The sequence below is a fragment of the Trachinotus anak genome, unplaced genomic scaffold (assembly GCF_046630095.1).
Source record: "Trachinotus anak isolate AG129_WGS33_773 ecotype Australia unplaced genomic scaffold, CSIRO_AGI_Tana_v1 ptg000019l, whole genome shotgun sequence".
Taxonomy (NCBI): domain Eukaryota; kingdom Metazoa; phylum Chordata; class Actinopteri; order Carangiformes; family Carangidae; genus Trachinotus; species Trachinotus anak.
The window spans coordinates 6,895,932-6,911,264 of NW_027273870.1; the positions used below are offsets into that span (position 1 = coordinate 6,895,932).

At 41.5% G+C, this 15,333-nt stretch overlaps 2 protein-coding genes across 3 annotated transcripts; both read right to left on the minus strand.

Moving 5' to 3' along the window:
• Positions 1-1,250: 1,250 nt before the first annotated feature.
• Positions 1,251-14,770, minus strand: noctb (nocturnin b). Of its 2 annotated transcripts, XM_071505712.1 has the most exons (6): positions 14,613-14,770; positions 9,880-10,180; positions 3,907-4,049; positions 3,616-3,790; positions 2,305-2,636; positions 1,251-2,231 (listed from the first exon to the last, which is right to left on the minus strand). In XM_071505712.1, exons 3-6 carry the CDS (start codon positions 4,039-4,041, stop codon positions 1,710-1,712), a joined length of 1,164 nt encoding a protein of 387 aa, XP_071361813.1. In that variant the 5' UTR covers positions 4,042-4,049; positions 9,880-10,180; positions 14,613-14,770; the 3' UTR covers positions 1,251-1,709. The 2 variants fall into 2 exon arrangements, with proteins under 2 accessions (XP_071361813.1, XP_071361812.1); XM_071505711.1 differs by lacking the exons at positions 9,880-10,180; positions 14,613-14,770 and adding an exon at positions 6,032-6,709.
• ccdc175 (coiled-coil domain containing 175) lies at positions 10,233-14,605 on the minus strand. Its single transcript, XM_071505695.1, has one exon. The coding sequence runs from the start codon at positions 14,341-14,343 to the stop codon at positions 11,980-11,982; it is 2,364 nt and encodes a 787-aa protein (XP_071361796.1). The 5' UTR covers positions 14,344-14,605; the 3' UTR covers positions 10,233-11,979.
• Positions 14,771-15,333: the final 563 nt, after the last annotated feature.

The following is a 15,333-nucleotide window of genomic DNA, read 5'->3' on the forward strand; positions in this document are numbered from 1 at the left end:
TTCCCTCAAGCCGTTACTGAGATATGGAGAACTGGACAGGCAGGCAGACAACCCTCTGGCCCGAGCTGTCGCCGACACTGATATAAAAAAGGTGTGCATATTAGGTTCCTTGCAAAAGGTACTTTTTGGCTTGTGGTGTCTACCCTGTAAGAAGTCCAAGGCACACAAAAGTCTTGATATTATGGCATTATCAAAAATCCTTTTAGCATATTTTTTAGTGTGAAAATAGAGTGTAAACATGTTGTCAGATATCTCTGAAACTGAAGATATATCTGTAACAGAGATCATATATTCTAATACCTGAAACAGGCATTAGCAACACCAGAAAAGAGTGTCAACAGAAATGCTTGATTATTCAGGTCAGGTCAGGGTCAGGAAATTCCACAAGTGAATGACAGATGCAACTGTCCTGATGTTTTAACAATAAATAGGGAGGTCTTTCTAAAGTGTGATAATCCAATATAGTGCTATGTGCTTGTATCCTCAGTGTAACGTACTGTACGTTCCAGAAAACAATAGTATGTCTCAACAGATGAAAACAGGAACATGAACAGTACCCCTGTGGCACTGTGGTGTGCTCTGATACTGTATAGGGACTTAAGTACCTGGCCATAGGATAGGCTCCCTTCCTAATGGCATCTTATAGACTTCTGTCCTATCTCCAGTTGAATAGATCTCTGATAGATCTGTTTCCATGGAGATTATAACAGTTCATACTGTAACAAGCGATTTGGTAATCAGTGTCAGTAACTTGCAGCAGCTGGTGATGTTGCAGATTTCACTGTCTTACTGATAGTAATGTTTAGACAGCAGTATGTCGACACTCACAGCCCCGACAGCTGTGTATAGGCTTGACGTTCACATTGCATTACATTTGAACTTAATATAACCCGTGATCTAGAATGAATGAAGTGAGTAATCTTTTAACGGCCAGTTCGCCCAAATAATAAAAAAACTTTTAGAGCATTGTAAAGTTTTATAGGGACTACTCCTTTAGTAAACCCAAAGTTCACTGGGTCCATTGGACATCTCTGATGTCAAAAATCTCTGGATATCTCTAAGCCTGGACAGGTTTAACCAAAACTACCTATGTAAGTAAGAAAATCTTTTTCTAATTTGGGTGGATGGACGATTTAATTCCTAAACCACCAAGTAATTAGCAAACCAATTACTGAGTAGTCTGAGAGAGTAAATGTGAAATCTACACAGTACTTGTACTGGAAATGTAGCATTGATCAATCCAACACAAATGAACAGCAGAAACACTTTATTCTCAGTCACTCTGTAGTACATTGGCAGTGTGAAGCACATTATTTACTACAGTTTCAATTAAATACAGTTTGATTTGAGGATTATTGTAAACTATTAAAAACGAAAGTTCAAATGCTATTCATTAGCTTCACTGTGCAGATTGTGTTTGAGTACAGATGACGGTACAGGACAGTAGCATGGTGTAGAAAACACACAAGCACAGTGTTAGAGTTTGAGGAGGTAGACTGTATTGTTGCAGCATGTAACCCTGCAACTTCAGTGTCATGAGTTATCTGACTATGCTGCTTCCCACTCTGGTTTCTCGGCCTCCTGTCTTCATCCTCGTTGTTTCACTCACACGTGGCGTCTCATCCGCACGCCTGCTTGTGGAGTGAAGCCCACCAGAAGCCAATCTCGACTCGTCATCCCTTCTCGCGTGCTGATTCATCACCTCCTCCTCATTCTTTCTCCTTAAAGCTGAAGTCACAAACCAGAGAGAGGTGGTCAGATGGATAGCTAAAGGATGGAAGCCTGTTTGGTCCAATCTGTTCCTCAGTGGGCATGTCCAACACAGCGTCCACTCTCAGCATGTCCTGACTGTACCAGATGTAGTCTAGAGTGGTACAACATTCCCCTGTAGTCCGGATCTTCCAGGTCGTGTACTCTGGCTCTGTCAAACCGTCTTGGCTGAGTTTCTTATAGGCGGAGTCCAAACTGAGCGGTGATGTGATGAAGTGTCGGTACACCTCCTCAGTTGGGATTGCGTTGAAATCACCACATATGAGCAGAGGAATGTCAGAGCTGGGGTCACCCGCGGGACCGCCGGTGTGTTTCTGGACCAGATTCTGGAGGTGTCGCAGGAGATCGGAGCCCTGGGTGCTGCGGAGCCACTCCCAGCCAGAGCGGGCTTTCAGGTGGGTCACGGCCACGCACACGTATCTCGCTGTGCTCCGACAACGCAGCATTGTTACTATGGCAACCTGTGGCAAGAGAGCAGTGTGTTAGAGGTGTTTTTGAGTAGCTTTTAATGAAAGACAGTGGAATCTCACCCACCTGATTGGTAGGAATCCTCATGGCAGTGAGCCGTATGTTCACGCTCTCAAGGACCTCGAATCGTGACTGATCGAAGAACAGCGCGCAGCCGTCGGGGCCGTTGTTGCCCTCGACATCCAAGCAGGGCGACCAGGGTTTGGGGCAGAAGTTGCTGCTGTAACCCAGGCCTGCTAGAACCGGCTGGAAGGTGTCGTAGTAGTGGTCAACTTCCTGCAGACACAGGATATGAGGTCGGTAGGTGAGGATCTCCTCTAGGATGAGATACTTCCTCCGGGACCAGCTGAGGGCCTCCAGGGGACACTGGACAAAACTGTCAAGTCCCTCACCCAGAGCTGAAAGACAGGAGAAACAGGGAGGTCTGACTTTAGTATGCAGTTTCATTTTAACGCGAGTAACCAAACAATGCTTCATAGTTGTGTTTCTTCGATCAGGATATCTCCTTGCTACCATTCTGGAAATGTTCATGCTGAGAACACCCATTTCCTGCTGTCTGTGTCTGTGCCTACATTTTTTTTTTAACTTTTAAAAACTAAGATAAACAGTCAAGGTTGTAATGTGATTTATTTTTCAGGGATTACTTCCTGTTGGACAGTTCTGCTTAAAGGTTCTGTACACCAGATTTTAAACAATAATAGAGCAGTAAACAACTATTTTCTATGTAAAGATATAGTGGAGTAATGGCGTCCTTAGCAGAGAGTGGAGTCACTTCCCTTCTGAGTGTGTTGTAATCTGAGTGTCTCTGGTCTTTGTTTTGGTAGTCAGTCTGGTAGCACGTGCATGTTATTGAATATAAAAGTGTGGTCACTTTTAGCTGATAATGCTCTGCCATGTTGAATTAACTGACTAACTTTATCTCTGCAATACTTAATTAATTAAGAACAGCCGCCTGCGACTGGAAACAAGAGCTGAGGGTGAACTTAAACCTTAAAGCTGCCGGCTGCAAAAACAAAAACGATAACCTAAAAGACACTAAAACATGGTGTGAGCAGAACTGCAGAGTTGGGATATAAATATTTGTGGGTTCATCACTGCGAGCAACCACTTTCACGTTACACATATTTGATCCATTGTTAATTTATAAACATTTATTAATGGATCCTTAACTTGCTTAAAAATGAATGGAAGCCAATGAAGGGAAGAATGAAACCTGATATCTCCAACTGTACTATGTCTTAAATTATCAGGACAGACTGGTACACAGTGTGAAAGTCACATTAAAAAAAATCACATCCAATATTCATTCAGTTAAAATCTGTAAGTCATTATATCAGAACCTACAGTCTAGTGTGGTGTGTTATAAAAGCCATATACCTTGGGCCAGTATGTTCCACTGCATCACCCTAATGGGGCTGCTGGGGGCGCTGTCTCCATTATTAAGATGAATAAACTTCCTGTGGAAGCGAGGTGGTCTGTCCCTGAGGGCCTCCTCACACTGTCGAAGCAGGTCCACTGGATCAGGGGGACACACAGAGGACCCCCTCTGCCCCTGCAGAACAGACAGTCAGGACATTCCACATTTATTTCAACCGAGGGAGAAGATTTAAATAAAGATCTTGTGTGCCATTCTGTTGAAAACTGCACCGTGAAGAGAGGAGGACTCACCTGGCAGAAATCTGGATCCAGGTTTGTGACTGCAGGCTGGTGGGGGTCCAGGTGGGATGGCGGGAGGGGGAGAGGAGAGCTGCTGCTGAGGGCCTGAGTCACACTGCTGTACAGCCTGGTGGCTCCTCCACCCATTGGATAGACTGATGAGGAGGGAAAACACAGGGATGTGATTAATGGACTAACTTTGTCTGTCTGCTGTTGCTGGGTGGGTAGTGTACCCTTCCTATTCACTGAAACAGTCGCCTGCAACTCCAAACAAGAGGTGAGTGCGAACCAAAACATTAAGACTGCCAGCTGCAAAAACAAAAACATCAACCTAAAGACACTAAAACGCCCAAAAGATGTGAGCCAAACTTCTAATACATCCTGCAAGATGAATGAAACCTGACATCTCCAACTTTACTATTTGTTAAATTATTTATTGGGATGGAAAAATGGACGAGGATGGAGAAAATTAAACAAAATTAGGCATATCTGTTAGTCTATGGTACAGGAACTGGACAAGAGAGATTTTTTTAAATTTCAAACACACATCTATAAATTAATGGCGAGTAATACATCTGAATAGCAAGTGGTGCTGTTCTACAAATCCTTATAAATCCTCAGATAGTTTATTTACTGTTTGTTCAGCTTCGGCTCAGATAATCAGAGGGAGTGAGCACCTCTGGAAATGTCTCAGCTGTCCAGTCATCTTAAGCTGCAACAGCAACAAATCCCTGCTTTTTTTTTTTGTTGCTTGTCTCAGTATGATATGACAGCTCAGCTTTCCTTTTGTCCTAAAAGCACATATGTCTGCTCACGTGGGACCTGAATCATTAATGCAAAAGTAGTTAAAAATAAGTGAAGTTAAAAGTAAGACCGATGCTTTGACTTTCAGAGTATTAGGAAATGAGTTGGCAATAAATTGTTGGCAACCTCACAGACTGTATCACTACGACTATGATGACACAACTTAAGCCTGTTGTAACTGATGTTTTTGTTGTGTTTTGTTGTGTTTACGTGCTTTAAACGCAACAGTGACATTATCATCACCTTACAAACAAACACATTAAAGTGGCAGAGCCTGGAAATCAAAACAGTGAGCAGATGCTAAAGCAACACGTATATCTGAAGGGAACTGTTGATTATAATTCTCTGCATTCCACTTTCACAATACACTCAGTCATTTGATCCATTGTTAATATGATCATAGTGACGACAGCAGCTTTAACTGCCATGAATCAACTCTGTTATTGTTGGATAACCAGGAAGTCTTCATTAGATCAGCACTTTCAGTTTTAAAGGTTTGCAGAGGTCACACCATGGTGATAATATGCACTGTCATGCGCGCGTGCACACACACACACACAGGCGCCATCTGTTCCTCTAGTTCATGCCTCCATGAGTATCATGGAGTATTTATCATGGTGTCTATCTGTGGGAACTTTGGACTGCAGCAGGTCAAGCCAAAGTGGGTCAAACTGCTTTGCAAAGACACATCATACTCATTTAATTCCAAATGCAGCAGACAATAAATAATCATAATCATGTTATTTAAATGTCATCAACAACATTATATCCACAACTTCTCTCAATTACAGCAAGAGTGCTACAAAAACACCTCAAGATTTGTTTTATCCAGTTAAGATTTATGCTTTCATTTTCCAAATGCAGACATATCTCAACCAATTAAATTCCAGCTAGAGCCCTAATTGCAATTTTCCAAAAAGGTAATATGCAACAGGTTCATCAAATCTTAAGAAAAAATGTTCTTCAGGTGCACAAAACTGTGACTTATTGTATCTCTGTCATACAGCTACTAAGTTCTCCTCAGCTCCTCTAGACCAGAACTATATGACTATAAAAGGAGAGATGAAATGCTGTGTGATCCTTTCCACACATCAAACAAACCGTTTTACAAACAGACCATTTTACCCCTATTAAATGCAATTAATTATGTTTGATTAATATTATAAATATAATATGCACAACATTATATAATAAATATAATATCATATACCTGGCTCCCACCTCTGATTTGATTTTGTACACTTAAAATGACATCACTCATGTATGTGAAATACATATTGTACATCCAAACATGATCAGGTCTACAATAAAATGAAGAATGGCTGCCTCTTACCCATAGTCTCCATCACTGTCCACAGCTCTGTCCACTCTGCACTTCAGTAAAATGTCCTTGACGCCTCTTTTTACTGCTACCGTCACCCTAACAGATACTCTGTATCGCTGTGAGCAGACAGATTAAAGCTTCCTGGCTTAGCTCAAAGTGTTTTCACCTCAACAGGAGACAGTGGCACGTGTCGTCTCTGTGCAGACGCAGAAATCTGACTCCTCATTGCTCACTGCCGCCTATAAAACCTCGGGGAGGGTGAGAGAGAGAGATTAGGAAGTATAGACGTCATCAGGCCATATGGAGTATTACAGGTCATGTGCTGGTGAGAGAGACAGAGAGAGAGGGATACAATGCGCAATACAAACCGCTGCTCTCTCACTGTCACACACACACACACACACACACACACACAGTGTATGTGCCAGATATATTACCGATAGGTTCATTACACAGACTCATGTGGAGTCTGACACATTCGTGCTTGAAAACAAATATAGAGCCAAAACATGAGTAACATGATGGACACTCACAATCATACAGACAAAAATGTCATGTTATGTCAAAGAATAAGTACATGAATCTGCGTGGATGTACAAATGTTGAGTGTGTTTGCGTGCGCCTGTGTGTGCAACTGTCTCGCAATAATGACTTCCTCAGTTTGCGTGGTGTAACAGCCGCCGGTCACTCTGATCACAGTTTCCTTATCTGTTGCGTCAGTGATGAGTGTCATTTTCCACAACACATTGTACTTTTCCAAACTTACAAATTAAGTCAATTATATTTTGGGGTTGCAATTAAAGTTGATTGCTGAACTGCACAATTTTTTTTTTTGAAATATTTTTTGCTTAATCTTATTTGAGAAACATTGGATCATTTGTCCTCTTCAGGTCTGTAAAATATATCTAAATGATAAATTACTCTGATCTTGATCTATAGATGTGCAAACTGCAGTGTTTTGAACTTCTCAGGCATGTTTCTAGGCATGGAAATGCTGGTCTGTTGGTCTGCCAGTTTAAGACTTGAGATTTTCAGCCTGAAACGTCTGAACACCTATCGAATGGATTGCAATGAAATCTTGAAAAGTCACGATTCCTGCATGTATTAAATGAAATACCTCAACATCTACAGGATGGATTGGCACAAAATGTCACCATAAGGTTGACATTTGTGTTTTGTTTTTTTTTACTGAAATGTTCCAACAGCTATTGGATGGATTACAACAAAAGTCATGTTTCCTAGATGGACACATTGTAATAATTTTGTTGATCCTTTAACTTTTCATCTAGCGCCATCATCAATTCAAAATTTTTATTGGTTCAATACTTTTATGTACAATACTTATGACTAAATACCAACCAAGCTTATAACAGTTCCATCAACTTGAACTGTGTTTTGTATTTAGGTGAAATTACAGCATGTAGACACGCTAAACATGATCAACATGTGATGAACCCACTAAGCATCAGTATGTTAACAGTGTCACTGTGACCATGTTAGCATCCTGAGATTAGCATTTAGCCCAGATTATAGCCTCACAGAGCTGGTAGCTTGGTGATCCATTCAGTCTTGTTGCAGCTACATATTTCATAATAACTTTAACCATTTTCCCTCAGACTTCCCTTGCACCCTCTTGGGGAGGTCTGAGGCACCAGGTTGACAGAACATTGTGAAGGGAAAAGGAATCATGGGGGAAAAAGGTTGTGAACCACTGTTATCAGGGGGTTTGAAAAGTACAGTTTACCCTCACTGATCCTGTGTGTTCAGACTGTGCACAATGTCTTTATCACAAGTCACAACACAATGCCAGAATATGTGATTTCAACAGTATGGATGTCATTTTTAAGCAGCAGGTGGTACACAGGAAAAAAATCATCTTCCACAAGAGCCACAAACAACCGACATCCAAACAGGCTGACTGAGCGTTCACTGATACTGTATGTCTGTATGTCCGTATGTGTACACGCATGTGCTTTGAGGGCAGTGTGATCATATCCTGTGGACAAGCTCTTATGCCCCCAGGCAGAATAATTAACTGGAGTAGACTGATGAGGTGGATGCGAGCGAGGGCGAGAGCAAGAGTGAGGTTCTGTGTGTGTGAGTGGGGGTGGGGGGGGGGGTGTCACAGTATCCTTAAGTGGCATATTGACATTTCCACATTGAAGGGCAGCTGCCTCGTTACATTACGATATGTGGGTGAGTTTTTATGTGTGTGTGGTGTCCTCTGTGGCAGCTGATTCCAACAGTTTCATCATGTTGGCTTTCTATTTGTGATGTCTGTGAAAGTGCCACCGCTGTTTATATGTGTATATCTGTATTAACATTTCCATATGTCGTCGAAAAATTTGTGTCTGCACCAAACTGATGGACCAAATGGCAGAATCCACGCTGTTGTACCCACAACCAAACTAACAGCATAAAAAACAAATATAGCAATAAATAAGTTTTGTTTACATTTGTTATAAACTATAGTTCAAGACCAGAGGTGAAACATTAACCAGATTCAAATAATAAATGTGTATTTACAAATCTACTAAAGCCTGTTTTCAACTGCAAAGAATCCTTATTAAAAAACACACCACTCTCAGAATGATGCCATGTCGTGTTTACTTACATCTTGCACTGACACGTGCAGTTGTTTGTGTATATCTGTGTCATATCCTGGTGGACCTGACAGTGAACATCCCGTATGTTATATCTAGTTTGTGGTGTTAAATTGCCGCTTACTCTCTGACCTTTAAACAGGCTGCCTCCTCCGCTGCCGAGCTGTCTCAACATAACCTACAGCATAAAAGGAGCTACGCTGTCCATACGAGCTGTTTGACAACAGACAGAGATGTGACCCACTTCTGCCCATTTTGATCATACACTGTGTCTTTTGTTACATGGACATTACAGAGCTTCAACAAGCCCTTAGCTCAGACTGTTACAACCACTTCACTTGACTTTATTTTATTTTATTTTTAATGCAGAACAAATATCAAGATCACACTTAAATTGGAGAGTAGTGCTCTTTACATCAGAGCTGTAGAGTTTAGACTGCATTGTGCTACCTCTAAAAAGGATAGGAACTTACCAATCACACAGTCTCATATCATTACATAACCACTTGGTTGCCTATTTACAGCCACTAGGAACATTAGTGTTCCAGGTTGTTATAAGAATAATTTTGCTGTTGTGGTACAAATAAAGACTGTTATTACATGAGTTTGCACCCAACACTGATCCCAACATTTGTCCAAAGTCCCTCTCTTTGTGAAAACATTAGCAGACTCTCACCACAAAGATCACATTATAAGATTCTTTAGTATTTGTTTTTGGGTAAATACGAAGGAGACCTGTGGGCAGTGTAAGCGTAGTGGGTGAGGTTATTTTGTGTCTTTGCAAAACACAATAAAGGCTTTGGAGTATTCCCGAAAGACTTGTTATAACCAAAAACAATGGGACACAATCAAACTTCTCAGAATAAAAGACAGTTTTGGTCTCAGTGTGCGAAATATAAAACATTAGTTTTAGTCACAGAGGTTGATACATTTTTAAACTTAACAGCAGCAAGTATCCTTCAACTAACTATATTGTGGAAAAATCAAAGTTTTCATATCACAACAGCAAAATGTATTTGTGTTTTGGCATCAACCGCTTGCAGAAATAAATACTGATCCGAGAGAGGAGCTGCAGGCAGATACAGTCTGACAGAGGGATCACTAAAGACAATCCAAATTGCCTGCACGCAAAAATCAATTCTAAACACATGCGATGATATAGTCTGACCACACCATAAAGCCACAGATGCTGTAGCTGCCAGGTGAAATGGCACAAAAGAGTTAAAAGCAAAGTTTACGCTATGTTTGTCTTACCTTCTTTACTGGAATTAACTGGTGATTTCCGTTCAGCTCCACTTGTGCAGCAGCTGCCTTGTTTTGCAGCTGTCTTTCTTTGCCTTTATTTAGTCCTAACAGCGTGTGAGACAGAAGCAGGGAATGTTCCTCTGTGTGCATGTGTCTGCATGTTTTTGTTCAGAGGGAAGTGGGTGGTTGTTTGACCCTCTAACTGCAGGGCAAGGTCACAGCAGAGAGAAACCTGGTCCCTTCTGCCATCTGCTGGTAGGAGCAACACAGGAAATATGTGTCTTTTGTTGCCAAGCTTCATGCACCAAATCTGAAAAGAAAATAAGATCATTCACAGGCTTAGTTATACTGAATCAAACAAAAATATAACAAGGGCACTGGAAAAAATATTATGAACATGATAGGCAACAGTTTGAAGAGAAGTCTGGCCTTTTTCATGTTTAGGATTTTACTGTTTAAAATGTTCCATTTATTTTGGCATGTTTGCATCTAATGTAACACTAAAATAACAGTAGTTTTCTTTTTTTAAAAAAATGCTTTAATAGGGAAAAAGTCCTAAAAAATGCATGTGTGCTAAGTATACTGGGAAATTACAGTGCATTTAATGGTGATGGTGAGTGACAACCTTCTAATTTCTTACACAGACTCCAAAATATCCCTATTAAAAGAAATCAGTCCAAAAGAATTTTGTTGTTACTGTGTTTTTAATGACAACAAAGAAAACAAGTGAAAGTTTGGGTTTATTTAATTCACAAGTAGATAAAGAGAAATAGTTACCAACAAGTACATGTTTTATTACGTTAAACACATGGCTACAGCTATATTTAGATCTATAATAGCTACTGTATGTGCAAAACACTATATAAGAACAGCTACAAAGCTACAGCTACAAAGAAAAGTATTACATTTGTGACATTTGTGTTAAAAGATTTTGTAAACAAGTCATAGCAGCAACAGTAAATGTATACTTTTCTAATGTTATGGATTAGCCACTGCAAATGAACATTTAACTCTGAAAGTGATTCGCATGTCAAGGTATACAACAACAACATATATTCTATGTAAAGCCTCCATTCAGGACGCGACTATCTGGACTTACTGGATCTCTTTAGGTTTCTTTATTATGGTCAGACCTTAGTCAAAGCTGAGGTATAGTAATTGCTATTCCACTTAATAACTCCATTCTACCCCAACCTGTGATTTAAAGTAGTCAAAGCTACAAAACTGACTGAGCACACATTTAGAAATGAATTAGTAAATAATCAAATAGATCTTCTTCAGAGCAGACATGTCTCAGCAAGAAAAATGCAGGTGTTGCTAAAAACATTAACAATGGCTATCTTCTGTTCAAGCATCCTGACAGTGAGTCATGACAGTGAGTCAGCATGAACACTACCAGGATCCTGAAACTGAAGCAGCTAAACGGGATGCAGCCATCATTAACTATATTATCTACACCTGTGATTTTCCCACTGTGACATGTCAAGATGTCTTTTGTGAAAAGGGCTTATTGATAAATAGATAAAAATTAGAAATAAAATATAAAGAATGACTGAAATTCTGCTACAGAGGAATCAAAGTGGCGGAATGGGTAAGTCCATACCACATAACCACAATGTCCGTGGCTCAATTCCTGGCCAGGAGACTCTTTCTCTTTCTGACTCTCTCTCTTCCTGTGTCTCTCAAGACTGTCAGCTACCAATGAAGGAAAAATGCCAAAAATTTTTAAACCTAAAATTGACTGAGATCTAACCTAATAAAACACAACTTAAAGTAGTTGCACAGCAGGTCCACTGTGACAGGAACAGCACAGGCGTGACTAATAACATTAACGTAGCTCCATACCAGCAATTGAAGCAATGCAGAAATTAATCATTTTATCACATGCACTGTGTTTGACAGGTCATAATGTTGAGATAAAGGTCTATGTCAACAAATTTTTACTATTTTGAGTATTTTTGTGTGTATGAGCCTGCATTTTAAATAAACTTAACAGACATGTCTTCATATGATCTTTTTGCTGCTTTCAGTTTTATTAAGTTTTCTGAGTTTACAGGTTATCTGAATTCATACAGACATATGTTGTGACATAAAGTCACTTTAATCAACTCAGCTACGCTGGCCTATAATTGTTTTATCTCCGAGTCGTTTGCTGAAATCTAACATTTGCTGGTGTAGGAGCATGTTCACATTTCCTAACTGCTGCCTCCTAGTCTTCAAATGGTTCAACAGAGCACTCATAGACATCAACAGCACACCATCACTGTTCTGACAGTCCTCAGTTAGCAATAAATCCTCTCTCCATGCTTCCTGCAAACTGTCAGCCAAGGCCTTTATGTCCTGGTTGAACTGGTGAATCTCCTGCCAGTATCTGTCTTTGTTGCTCCTGGCTCTGCTGACATCCTCTGTCATCTGTCTGATACAGAGATGCAGCCTGCTGTTCTCCATGCTGACCTGCTCCAGTTTCACACTGTTGTCATAGATGCTCATTTCAACAGCTTTCAGCTCTGAGGCCTGTTTTTCGAGCACATCTATATAACTTGCTCGCATTTCCTCCAGCTCAGCTTTCATCTCCTCTTTGGGCTGAAGTAGAGAGCTGGTTTTCTCCCTCAGCCCCTGAATGGTCAACTCCAGCTCAGTCCTCCTACACCTCAGCTCAGAAGTGAGCATTTTCAGTCTCTGGTGCCTACTTTGCTCCTCATTCCATCTGGCCTCCACCTCCCTCAGCCACTCCTCTTTCTCCTTCACCTCCCTCTCATTCTCCTCATTGCTCCTTGTAATGCTCTCAGTCTCTTTAGTGTGTTGCTGTATTTCCTGATGGTATTTGATCTCTATCTGTCTGTACTCCACCTCACACTGGGTCATGTGACTCATTAGTAAGTCCGCATCTGTGCTCTTGGGTTGGCGCTGGTGGAGCGCAGCCTCCTCTTGTCGCAGCTCCTCGTATCTCCTCCTGGTGTTGCTGATGTCAGAGGTCATTTTCGCCACGTGTTCCTCCTGCTTCCCCTTCTCCTCCTCCAGGAGTCTCCTTAGCCTGCTCTTCTCTTCCTGAAGATGGTTGATGTTCTTCTTCTCTGTGTCCATGTTACCAGACAGCTCCTCCTGATTCCTCTCAAACACGCGCTGGTTGATCGTGTCAGCTTCCAGAAGTTCTTGGGTCTGCTTATCCATCTCTTTGATCTCCTTCCTGTGTTTGACTATGGAGGCAATGCTTTCCTCCAGCTGCAGCTTGGACCGCTCCAGCTGCTGTGAGATGTGGAAATGCTCTGCCCTTACTTCGTTCTCTTCATCATGATGATACTTGAATATCTCGTAGATTTGAGCCAGAAGGTCTTGACAGAGCAACTTTGATGCTTGACTCTCGTCTATCTTACCCTCCACTGTGGCAATTTCCTCTTTAAGACTCTGAATGTTAAGGCTGAAAGCTTCTCCTAATTCATGCAACTCCTTCTTTAGCTTTTCTCTCTTTTCTCTCAGTTCTTGATGTTTTTGAGTCTCCCCTTCCAGCTGTTTCTCAAACTGGCACCGAGACACTATCAGTCTTTGTAAGTTGCCCTCTAGCTTGGCCATATCAGTCATGAGCTCTCCCAGACGGTCATGGGTTTCTTGTTTTTTATTATCAACTCTGTCTAGCTCTCTTCTGTTCCTCCTGATTGCTTGCTGCTGCTGCTTAATTTTCTCATCTGTCTGATCCACTTCTCTGGACAGGTTGTCTTTTTTCACAGTGAAAGCCTGTCTCTCCAGGGCCATGTTTTGCTCCAGCATTATTTTGTCTTGTTCAACAGCAGCAATGCAGGACTTCAGCTCCTCTATCTGCTCCTGTGTCTGATCCAGCTGCATTTGCAAGCCATATTTAAGGGTGATTTGATCATTCAGAGCAGCAATGATCTCTTCGTGCTCACCCTTTACTCGTTCTCGCTGAGGGTAGAGTGCTTTGTTTTGGCTCAAGAGGACTTCCTGCCTCCTCACAGTGTCCTCTTGTAGCTGAGAGACTGTGTTCAGGTCTTTGTGCAGCTGCTCTATCTCCTCAGCATTGGATGAGCGGGCTGCTGCTACGTCAGCCATGATTTCCTGGCTCATTCGTTCACGTATATTGTTAATTTGGTGTCTCAGCTTACTGTTTTCTATGGTTTCCACTTCTAAATGTTCATGGGCAGCACGTCGGTCCGACTCCAGGTCAGTAATAGCAGCTGTCATTTCTGCCAGATGGAGGCTGGCTTCAGGTGCGAATGGTACTCCCTCCTCTTTCAGCTGTTTGTCCAGTTCCTTCAAATGTTCGAGAGCAACCATAACGGCCGGGAAGTCGGGGACCAAGCAAGAAGCCATTTTCTGAATTTGTCTAAATGCGTTTTGTTTTAGCTCTGTGTGAGCTGCTTTAAAGTTCAGTTTAGTTTCCACCTCCGATAACTTGTGAGTGCAGTCGCCATGGCAACAGCTGGCCCACCACGAAGAAGGAGAAGAAGAAGACAGCATGCTACGGCGAGTCAGCGAGGCCACAATGTTTTTAGCCGTGGCTAACCGTAAGCTAACCGTGGACCCAAGCGACCGCTACCAGTACGCTTGAAACTAAAGGCGAGAAACTACGATAGACTGAAGTTTAGGTGAACAGACACGACACGGCGAGTTATGTGTTTAAAGGATGAACAAACATAGTGGTCTTGCGAGAGGTGTTTTCGCTTCTAATGTCGTGAAAAATACCACTATATAAGTGTTGAGTGCTCAACAGTGAGTTTGGTGCTTACCTGAAAGGCGTAGCAGTTCCCGAGCAGGAGGGCAGACGTTCGGGATCACTCTCGGTTACCCAACGTGTGTGTCACAAGTCAGATGTGCTTGGTGTGACAGCTGACGGCAAACTGGGCGGCAGTGAGGGAGGACTGTGCAGATAGGAGTTGTACCGACGGTGTTGCCAGATTTGAAAATTTCACGTAAGTGGGTTGAAAAGGAGAATCTCAGATTTTTGTGTGGGGGGTTGCCAACAGTTGCTACATTGAAAGTTGGTTGGATTTATTTGTACTTTTTCCTAAGAACTTAAAATGAAAAAATTAAAAGCCTCAGTAAGTACCATGGAAGGTGTGAGCCATACAATAATTTAAACACAGTGACTTAGTAAATGTATGGACTGGTGGCCTGACCATCTCAACAGTTCTCACTAGTGGGAAATTGTAGCTCAGGCTAGTCTATTCGTTCTTTAGTTGCTTTAGATAAACACATTTTACCTCTGATTTTCAGATTATTCAAACCTGCCAGGAAGACCCATGGAAAACCAGCAGAGCATTTTTTTTTTACTTAAAATATACCCTCAATATGTCATATTGTTTACAGAACCTTTACAAACTGTTTACTCACTCAAAAATATGTTGTTCTAAAACATTTTCAGGTCAGACACAAGTTTACAGTAGTCTTTCAGCACACCTGAAATGAAATTTAAGTAATGTTTTATGAAAACATTGAGAACAATGGGTT

Excerpts from the sequence above, each read along its gene's own strand:
- noctb (XM_071505711.1), bottom strand. Across the intron at positions 3,791-3,906 it reads TGGATCCAGATTTCTGCCAG|GGGCAGAGGGGGTCCTCTGT; the intron begins GTGAGTCCTCCT and ends TCTGTTCTGCAG. Across the intron at positions 2,637-3,615 it reads GTGGAACATACTGGCCCAAG|CTCTGGGTGAGGGACTTGAC; the intron begins GTATATGGCTTT and ends CCTGTCTTTCAG.
- ccdc175 (XM_071505695.1), bottom strand. The coding sequence starts at position 14,343 with ATGCTGTCTTCTTCTTCTCCTTCTTCGTGGTGGGCCAGCTGTTGCCAT.